Source organism: Camelina sativa, chromosome 14 (genome assembly GCF_000633955.1).
Source record: "Camelina sativa cultivar DH55 chromosome 14, Cs, whole genome shotgun sequence".
NCBI lineage: Eukaryota > Viridiplantae > Streptophyta > Magnoliopsida > Brassicales > Brassicaceae > Camelina > Camelina sativa.
Genome location: NC_025698.1, coordinates 7,229,146 through 7,238,947, shown reverse-complemented (window position 1 = coordinate 7,238,947; position 9,802 = coordinate 7,229,146). Strand labels below are relative to the sequence as shown.

General features: G+C 40.3%; 3 protein-coding genes across 3 annotated transcripts in view; 2 read left to right on the top strand and 1 right to left on the bottom strand.

Moving 5' to 3' along the window:
• Positions 1,067 to 3,209, top strand: LOC104740199 (fruit protein pKIWI502). The gene is made up of 5 exons (XM_010460733.2): positions 1,067 to 1,809; positions 2,396 to 2,495; positions 2,658 to 2,753; positions 2,828 to 2,908; positions 2,993 to 3,209. Exons 1-5 carry the CDS (start codon positions 1,262 to 1,264, stop codon positions 3,053 to 3,055), a joined length of 888 nt encoding a protein of 295 aa, XP_010459035.1. The 5' UTR covers positions 1,067 to 1,261; the 3' UTR covers positions 3,056 to 3,209.
• LOC104740197 (ALG-2 interacting protein X) lies at positions 4,225 to 8,319 on the top strand. Its single transcript, XM_010460731.2, has 8 exons — positions 4,225 to 4,996; positions 5,345 to 6,295; positions 6,484 to 6,573; positions 6,681 to 6,749; positions 6,850 to 6,990; positions 7,175 to 7,223; positions 7,355 to 7,458; positions 7,628 to 8,319. Exons 1-8 carry the CDS (start codon positions 4,331 to 4,333, stop codon positions 8,096 to 8,098), a joined length of 2,541 nt encoding a protein of 846 aa, XP_010459033.1. The 5' UTR covers positions 4,225 to 4,330; the 3' UTR covers positions 8,099 to 8,319.
• The window catches only part of LOC104740198 (probable S-adenosylmethionine-dependent methyltransferase At5g38100), a 3,568-nt gene continuing 2,032 nt past the window's right edge, over positions 8,267 to 9,802 (bottom strand). The window contains exons 3-4 of the mRNA XM_010460732.2: positions 8,769 to 9,193; positions 8,267 to 8,692 (exon numbers count right to left, since the gene is read on the bottom strand). Of these exons, the coding sequence (XP_010459034.1) occupies positions 8,345 to 8,692; positions 8,769 to 9,193 (773 nt within the window). The 3' untranslated portion in view covers positions 8,267 to 8,344. The remainder of the gene's footprint in view (positions 8,693 to 8,768; positions 9,194 to 9,802) is intronic.

Genomic DNA, 9,802 nt, shown 5'->3' with positions numbered 1-9,802 from the left:
TTTTTTTTTTTTTTTTTTTTTTTTTTTTTTTTTTTATATAGTATAATGTTATTTTGTTGTTGTTAAAAGTCTTCTTTATCCTTTTATTTTGAGCTTAATAAACTTTCAAATACAATAAAATACAATGTTCGATTTTATAGGTCGACCATTTAATATATACTAGGTACTAACCCGCAGAAAACCACGGGCTGAACTTTTTATTTGATGAAAATTTTTAATAATTTATTTTGTTATTATGTTATTTATAAAGATTTGTGATTAAAAATTTGGTTTGCTTATATTAAAATTTTTATATTTTAAATTTGTTTATTGAAAATCTGTCAATAAAACATTTTCATATAATGAACTTTAGATTTTATTCGATTAGATTTTAAAAATATTGGCTGATAATTTTTTTTCAAAGTACGAATTAGTTTTGATTCTAATAGATTTTTTTACTTTTCTACAATTTATTTTATTTTATTTGTCCCCAATTTTCGTTTTCAATTAATTATATTTATTTTTAATTAATCTTAATTAAGTTTTTCTAATGGCACTTAAGTGTAAATTTTTACACATTTTAAGGTTAGTTTCATATTTGTACTTTCCAATTAATATAGTAGGATCTAATCATAACTAAATAAACTTTTAATCATCTCAAACTTCTTCTTCAATGAATAATGAAAATCTTTTGTGAATATACAACAAATCTTTTGATAAAATACAGTCTAATACATAAATTTATCCGTGCATGGCACGGGTCATAACACTAGTTATTAATATATCAATATGTAAGTGACTTTAACCTCGTTTGAGCATTTAACTCAAATCCTGCTCTCCCTACTCATAGCGAGATTGATTGGACGAAATATATTTCGTAATAACTGCATGATTTTTGTGTTCTTCTTGGGAAAAATCAGTTCTATAAGAAAAGTAAAAGTACACAATATTAGAAATGGATGCGAAGCTGGTAAAGTTTCTTGTACTAATATTCTCCAAAGATAACAAATTAAAATGAAGATTCTTCAATTTTTTTGTTGTCTTTATAGCAGAGTACACTAGTAGTAATGTAGTATAGTAGTAGTAGTGGTCGGAAAGAAGATAAACTGATATATTCATTGGAGAGCCCACGTGGCAAAAACATTGGAGCTGAATAAAAAATTAGGTGCACATCAAAAAAAAAAAAAAAATCTTCTCGTGCCACCGAACCAATCGGGCCGCCCTTTTCTACCGCCGGCTAAATTTGACGGTCGCATATTAAGAGACCCAAAAACTCTCCACCATGTCCACTCTTCCTTTCGCGCCTTCTGTCACCCATGCGCACTTTAGCCACTCCCTCTCCCCCATGTTTATCCTGCGCCGTCTCCCTCTCACCCGCCATCTCCGCTTATCCCGTAACAACCGCGTCGCCTCCGTCGTATCCGCCGCCGCCGTTCGCCAGGACGCCACTCTCTGGACCCCGGCTCCGCTCGCTCTAATCGAATCGGCTGCTGAATCGCTTTTCCACATCTCAATCGATATTTCAAACTCCCCGGATCTCGTAGCTTCATACACGAGACCCGGTCAGTATCTCCAGCTCCGTGTTCCTGATGTCGAGAAGCCTTCTTTCCTGGCTATCGCTTCTCCTCCTTCCTTGGCGGCTTCTCGTGGTGCTTTCGAATTCTTGGTCAAGAGCATCGCTGGATCTACCGCCGAGATTCTCTGCGGGTTGAAGAAAGGGGAGACCGTTGAGCTTAGCCCTGTCATGGGTAATGGTTTCAGTATCGATCAGATTGATCCTCCAGAGAAGTTTCCCACGGTTTTGATTTTTGCAACTGGATCTGGGATTAGGTGAGGGCTTTGTCCACTACTAGCATAGTTTGCTGGATTTGCTAAAGGAGTCTTTTTTTACTTCAAATTTCATTGCTCCTTCTTAGCTGATATCGATGATCTGAATTTGGTTTAGTTAGATATTATTGCGGCGAATCCTCAATGATGCTTAGTTCAGTTGCTTTTATTTATCCTGCTGGCTTTGAAGTTCGAGTTCCTGTTGTTGATGCGCTAAAGCTAGCTATTTGCAAGAGTATGAATTCAACCTATCAGAGGTGCCATGGACTGTTTATGTTGCTTTTTCTGCTGTGTGTGTTGATCTAATACTGAAATAGGGAGTTCCATGTATGTAAGGTCAATGTTTTGACGACTTTCATGATCAATCTGTTCTGTTGTTAGCGTTAGAGCGATTTATATGACAGCTGAGGATGTTTCAATCAGTCAAGCAGAATATGGTTATGTGTGTTTTGAATCAACTCATGGCATTTTAGGTGTTTCTGTTTGTGATTCCAAAGCCTGGTTGAATCAACAATGTCTAATGATGGTGATATGGATTAAGTAACCATCTTCACTTGTAATGTAATCTCTCTTGTTCTTATCTTTGCAGTCCCATCCGCTCACTAATTGAGTCAGGATTTAGCGCTGATAGAAGATCTGACGTAAGACTCTATTACGGTGCTAGGAACCTGAAAAGGATGGCGTACCAGGTTTGGTTCTTTCCCTCAGTTGTTTTGCAATTCATGATGTCAGTAAATATACAAATGTGTGCACTTGAATTGTAAATCTTTTGATGATAACGGTAGAGCCTATCTCTCGCTCTCATTTTGATCTATAGAAAATTCATCTTGGAATACACTCTCGATTTGTAGGATAAGTTTAAAGAGTGGGAATCATCGGGTGTCAAAGTTGTGCCGGTATTATCACAGCCAGATGATGGGTGGAAAGGGGAAACCGGATACGTGCAGGTGAGATTGATAAACATCACTCTAAATGCTTAACTCAAGGTGGATCACACTAATATATATACCATGATGTGTAGGCTGCTTTTGCAAGGGCTAAACAACTCTCAGCACCCAAGGCCACGGGAGCGGTGCTGTGCGGACAGAAACAAATGGCTGAGGTATGCACTGTGTTTAGTTTCTGAGAACCTAAATGATTTAGAAGATGTGTAACTTTTATTGCTGTTGGATTTGTATTATTGCAGGAGATAACCACAATGCTTGTAGCTGATGGAGTCTCAAACGACAAACTGCTCAAAAACTTTTGACAGATACAGTTCTTGTATTATCTAGTGTAATTTTACTGTTTCATCAGATCATTATTCTTTTGATACCAAAGTCTCTCCAAGGCCTCTAATTCATAAACACAGATTTTTGTAATCCCGTAAAAGATTAATATTACTGTGTTGATTGTCACCACAACAGTCGTTTTGATGATTGATCATGTTCATGTCCATCCATACACGGGCCACACCACATCCAGCGTTTAAGACCATGCTTTCTTTTGCATAATCTCCTACTTTCAGTAGAATCTTTCTATATATAACAAGAAGATGTATACCCAAATATTGATAAACATTCCCAAATATATTCTAGGTTAGACATGGTTAAAACTTAAAAAAAGTAGCATTCTAATTAGGAAAAGTTCCACCATCGGTGTCTCATTTAATTAACGCGTAAAGAAAACTTACAAGCCATTGGATTGTACGGGTGTCAATCGGGCTTGCCCGCCCGACCCAAAACCCGTAAAAACTACATATGTTTGAGTTTGGTCTGGTCTGGTCCGACCCGAAATATTTCCGAGCCTATATTTCAAAACTCGAGTCCGACTTTACAATGGCTACATGGCTTTTCAGAATTTTTCGAGCTGTATATTACAGATTAATAATTCAAACATATAAGTCTTAAAAACAGTGTTTAAAGATGCACTGTAAAACAAATCAATCAAAATTTTAATAATTCATCTATATATTCACTATTACCAACTTAATTTAGAAGAAAAAATTTAAAACTAAATAAAATTTTATACTTTAACCAAATAAAAAAAAAATATAATTCATACAAAATATCATAAATAAAAATTTTAAAAGTATTAAACAAGGTTATTAAGTAAATATGAAAATTAGGATTAGAGTAACAAAAAGTACACAAATATTACAATCAAATAAAAATATAACAAAAATACACATATATTTGTTAAAAGGTTTTTCGGACTGGTCTTGAACCCAATCGGGTTAAGTTTGAAAAACCCTACCCAAACGGAAGTCCAAAAAATCGAATGTTTCTGGACTTAATATATATGTCCAAACTCGGTATTGTTCAGGGGCGAGCCGGACCAGTCGTGGGCATGGGCCCTAATTGACATGCCTACTTGTACGATCACAAAATCAGACTGCACGCCGTTTAAATACAAGTTAACAGGAATTGGTGCCGTCTCCTCGATCCTTCACGATCATCCTCTTCCCTTAGTCAGTAAGGATCAAGAAAACCACCGAAGAATTAGAAAAAATCAGAAGAGCGATCAAAGGGGATTTCTCAACCCCATGGCTTCGTCGGCGGTCTCTAATCTGATGCTCGCCATTCATGAGAAGAAGACGAACTCCGTTGATCTCTACCGTCCTTTCCGCAACTACGTTACTTTCACCTACTCTGAGCGCGAGGCTCAGCTTATAGACGACGATCTTGAAACCGTGAAGCAGCTCCGATCCGATTTAGAACGCGTCCCCGATCCGTCTCCGGCAGCTCGGCGAGACCTTCTCATCTCATATTACAAAGCCCTTTGTCTGGTGGAAACGCGATTTCCAATTTCCGCAGAGAAGCACCAGGTGAACGCCGTTACTTTCTTATGGTACGATGCTTTCAAGCAAAAGCAAAAGTCTACTCAGCAGAACATTCATCTTGAGAAAGCCGCTGTTCTCTTCAATCTTGGTGCTGCGTATAGCCAGATTGGACTCGGTCATGACCGCACCACCGTGGATGGGCGTCGTCAGGCTTCACATGCGTTCATCGCTGCTGCAGGTGCGTTTGTGTACTTGAAGGATAATTTGTCATCTAAGGCGGCGATTGGGCAGAGCCTCACCGTGGATTTGTCGGTGGACTGCGTGGGAATGTTGGAACGGTTGATGCTTGCGCAAGCTCAAGAATGTGTGTTTGAAAACTCCATTGCCAAAGGAAGCACCCCTGGTGTTTCTGCTAAAATTGCTAGGCAGGTTAGTGTCGTATCATGCTTGCATCTGTTTTGATTGTGCACAGTTGTGGACTCAAGATCTTAGATTCTTTAATCCCGGATTGATTGTAAGTAGGTTTCTAGAAACTTAGATTTTGGTGGAGCATCTGTTTTACTGCACTGTTGTGAAGAAGTGATAGGATTGATTGAATTTGTGCACATTTATGGACTCAAGATCTTGGAATTGATTTAGTAGATTCTTCAGACTCGGATTAGTTATGAGTACATATGCTATAAACGTGCTTAGTTTTTGGTGGAGCATCTGTTGTACTAAACTGTGAGTAAGTGACAGAGTCGATTGAATTGACACTTCTTGTTTGCTTATGATCAGGTTGGCATATTTTATGAGGAAGCTTTCGCTGCGCTAACCACTTCACCATTGAAGGAACATTTCGAGAAAGGCTGGATTTCTCATGTGCAGCTGAAAGCAGCGGTCTTCTACAGTGAAGCTTGTTTTAGGTATGGAAAAGAGTTGCACGAGAAAGAGGAAATTGCAGAAGAAATTGCACGGCTGAGGAGCGGAGCCAGCCGTTTGGCAGAAGCAAAGAAGTCTTCAAGGGGAGCCCCTGCTCAGCTTATAGAAGCGATGAACACACTAGAGTCGAGCATTAATGTCAATTTGGATAGGGCTGTCAAGGAAAACGACAGAGTGTACCTCATGAGAGTTCCTTCTCCTTCTTCTTTATCTCCACTTCCCGCCTTCTCAATGGTTAAGCCAATGAACATGACTGAGATATTGGATGCAAGCAAGGAAAAGATGTTTGCAATCCTTGTTCCAGATAGCAGTGCAAAGGCTCTCTCTAGATACACTGAGATGGTCGATGATGTAATTAGAACTCAGGCGGAGAGATTACAGCAAGCTAGCGAACTAACTCGAGTTAGGCTCAAAGAGATGGATCTTCCAGATTCTATTCTTGCTGTGGATGGTAATTCTACTCTTCCTGTTGATCTTAAAGAAGATGTAGAAGCTGTTCAGATCAGTGGTGGTCCAGCTGGCTTGGAAGCTGAACTGCAGCAGCTTAGGGATTTGAAGAGGGTTAATCAGGAACTGTTGGTGCACACCGAAGAGCTTTTGCAGAAAGAAGCAACTGAAGACTCTCAGTTCAGAAGTCAATTTGGGACTCGGTGGACTAGGCCTCAATCTAGCACACTGACTAAGAACTTGCAAGATAGGCTTAATCGGTTTGCAGCCAATTTGAAACAAGCTGGAGAAAGTGATGTGAAGATTGAGCGATCCGTGAGAGATAATTTCGCCCTCATGTCTATTCTTGATCGACGGCCGGTAAGTACTTCCTATTTTTTGTATACGCTAGTATATTTCTCCTCTTAGGTACAAACTACTGTCTGAAGTTGTCTATTAGGGGTATTTATTTAGGCTATCCTAGTACCTGAAATCTTTGGGTACAAGCTAACAAACCGAAATCTGTATACTAATTCGTAGACGTTATGGTTTTTGGTTTTCATCATCAGATAGAGTCTGCTATCCCAACTCTAGCTAGGCCAATAATGTCTCTGGACGCAACAGAGGATGCTATTGTGGGAACTCTGAAGCAGAGTCTGGTATTCTCTCTCTCTTTTGGAAGCTGCGAGTATATACTTTTAGGAGGGATTTGAAAAGTGGTTATACGAATTACTATCCTCACATTTTTGCTTCCCTTTTTGCACAGAGGCAACTGGAAAATCTTGGTGCTCAGCGGGCAGGTCTTGAAGACATGCTCAAAGACATGAAAAGAAAAGTAAATTCTCTCTATTGATTAGTCATCATTGTTGTTCATGATTACTGTATGATATTGGAGACAAATACTCATTAGGCTTTTACTTGATACTTGGTTTTAGGATGACATACTGCCAAAGCTGATGACAATTACTGGCTCCTATGAAGATATGTTCAGGAAAGAGATATCAAAGTATGATCACATTTGTGAAGATATTTCCCAAAACATTGAAGTTCAAGAACAATTACTGATGCAAATTCAGGTCTACCTCTTTTGCCATCGTATTTAATATATCATTATGGTTTTATCTTTTCTGATAACCAAAAGGCATATGGTGATTGTAATCAATATCCAAGCAAATTGAGTTTGCTAGCTTCTTATGGGGCTGAAATGATCGCGTCTCAGAAACCGACTGCTTTCTAATTGGTTTCCTTCCTTTGTTATAGGCTCAAAATGAGGAGTTCTCAACTCTTTTCAATCTTGAAGATTATAAAGGTGAGCAAGCAGTTTCTGTTTTGCATGATAGATCAAAGTACTTTATGTTTAGCATGCTATATGTGAAATAAAGCATAATCCATGATAAACTGACACATTTGGCATTGAAACTGTGTTTATTCGTTATTCAGCATCCAAGGATAAGTGCTACAAGCAGATTCAAGCTGCCATAATGAAGTATCGAGAGATCAAGGAGAACATCAATGAGGGCCTGAAGTTCTATGTCACTCTCCAAGTGAGTTTCTTTTCTCTATATACAATAGTAGCCAGCTCTTCACTGTCTATGCTTGTCTACATTATGCCACTTCTCTGGATGGCTCTCGTCCATTCTGATTTTACATTCCATTGAGGATGAGAAATAACTTTCCTGCAATTTGAGACATTTTTTTTGTTGGTGTCTAAAGGATGCAATCACGAATGTGAAGCAGCAGTGCAGTGATTTTGTGATGACAAGGAGTATCCAGTGCCGAGAAATGATTGATGATGTGCAACGGCAGATGTCTGGTCTGAGTTTTCAGGATCGTAGAAGCTCCGGCCCATACCCATCTGTGCACCAACCAACGGCTTCAAGTCCGCCTCCTCCACCAGAAACTCAGAATCCATCTCATCCTCACCCACATGCACCATACTATAGACCACCTGAGCAAATGTCAAGGCCTGGCTACACAATCCCACCCTACGGTCCACCTCCGCCTTACCATACTCCTCATGGCCAAGCGCCACCACAACCGTACCCTCCTCAGACCCAGCAACAACCTCCATCATGGCAACAAGGCTCGTACTATGACCACCAGGGACAGCAGCCTCGACCTCCTTATCCCGGCCAGAGCCCGTACCCGCCTCCTCACCAAGGTGGTGGATACTACAGGCAATAAGTTACATTGGGAGAAATAAAGTGTGGTTTTATATTCCTATTGTTGTGTTTTCTGTGAGTACTTGATGGGTATCTATCCCTTTGATATGTTTCTTGAATGAAATTGAATTTTTGTTTAATAGTGACTCAAATTCTTCATTCAAAGTAGAGATGATATGATGGATGAAAGTTGTGTAAAGCACATTATTCATATATATATAGATAATGGTAAATCATTCCTTATGGATTGCATAATAGAGAACGTATATCAGATGTCATAACAGCGACTGAGAAGGGCAAAGATCATGATGGATCTATGGGTTTGAGGCTGGAGGATGAAAGAAGAATGAGCAAGTTTGAGGGCGTAGCGATCAAACAGATCGTCGAGGATTTGGTGGCCAAAGTGGGTGCGAACGAGACCTTCCAGCACCGCTCTCAGGTACAGAACCCTCGACTCGAGGTCAGGCATAGTCCCTTGCGCGCCAATGCTCCCCAGTGTCTCTATTTTATCAATTTTCAACTCTCCGTTGCTTTTGATGATGTCTTCCAGTTCCTTTGGGGTTGAGTAATATATGGGAAGGTTGAAACTGTCCACCTCCTCCTCCTTTATTCTTCCCTGCACAGAAAAGTAGTTTAGGTTATTTTAACCTGTCATCATGCGTTCTTATTTCTTAAGGAAAACCACCAAGTACCTCTCTGGCCATGTCCATGAGGCATGAACCCAACAAATCGAACTCGGATCCCGTTGAAGCCTCCTGACAATCGAGAAAACCATCTGGTACACCGGGCACAATCAGTGCCATCAACCCGTTTTCTGCGAGCTCCTGTGACCTGGCATGCAAAAATAATTTGATATCCTTCCTGTACTGACAGGAATAGGCTCGTGCAACCTCTGCTGAAGCTCCCGTGTAGTGAATCTTTCCTCGGTTGTAAGCAGGAGAGCTTGTGTCAGTTAGCTCCGGGGGCAAGTCGGAGAGCCAACAGAGGGCGCAAGAGGAATAGGCCAAGTTGAGATGTGCGTTGGGAAACAAGTTTCCATAAAAAGAACCGGGGACGCCTGAAGCAAAGTAGGGGCGTTGAGGAGGGAGCAAAGCAAAGAGTGCATTAAAATCAGTGCNTCAGAATCCATCTCATCCTCACCCACATGCACCATACTATAGACCACCTGAGCAAATGTCAAGGCCTGGCTACACCATCCCACCCTACGGTCCACCTCCCCCTTACCATACTCCTCATGGCCAAGCGCCACCACAACCGTATCCTCCTCAGACCCAGCAACAACCTCCATCATGGCAACAAGGCTCGTACTATGATCCCCAGGGACAGCAGCCTCGACCTCCTTATCCCGGCCAGAACCCCTACCCACCTCCTCACCAAGGTGGGGGATACTACAGGCAATAATGAATTACCTTGGGAGCAATAAAGTGTGGTTTTATATTCCTATTGTTGTGTTTCCTGTGAGTACTTGATGGGTCTATATCCCTTTGATATGTTTCTTGAATGACGTTGAATTTTTGTTTAATAGTGACTCAAATTCTTTATTCAAAAGTAGAGAGATGATATGATGGATGAAAGTTGTGTAAAGCACATTATTCATATATATAGATAAAGGTAAATCATTCCTTATGGATTGCATAATAGAGAACATATATCAGATGTCACTACAGCGACTGAGAAGTGCAAAGATCATGATGGATCTGTGGGTTTGAGGCTGGAGGATGAAAGA

Coding starts and splice junctions, on each gene's coding strand:
- LOC104740199 (XM_010460733.2), top strand. CDS start 1,262: ATGTCCACTCTTCCTTTCGCGCCTTCTGTCACCCATGCGCACTTTAGC. Junction 1,810..2,395: donor GCAACTGGATCTGGGATTAG/GTGAGGGCTTTG, acceptor TTATCTTTGCAG/TCCCATCCGCTCACTAATTG. Junction 2,754..2,827: donor GGGAAACCGGATACGTGCAG/GTGAGATTGATA, acceptor CATGATGTGTAG/GCTGCTTTTGCAAGGGCTAA.
- LOC104740197 (XM_010460731.2), top strand. CDS start 4,331: ATGGCTTCGTCGGCGGTCTCTAATCTGATGCTCGCCATTCATGAGAAG. Junction 4,997..5,344: donor CTGCTAAAATTGCTAGGCAG/GTTAGTGTCGTA, acceptor GCTTATGATCAG/GTTGGCATATTTTATGAGGA. Junction 6,296..6,483: donor CTATTCTTGATCGACGGCCG/GTAAGTACTTCC, acceptor TTTCATCATCAG/ATAGAGTCTGCTATCCCAAC.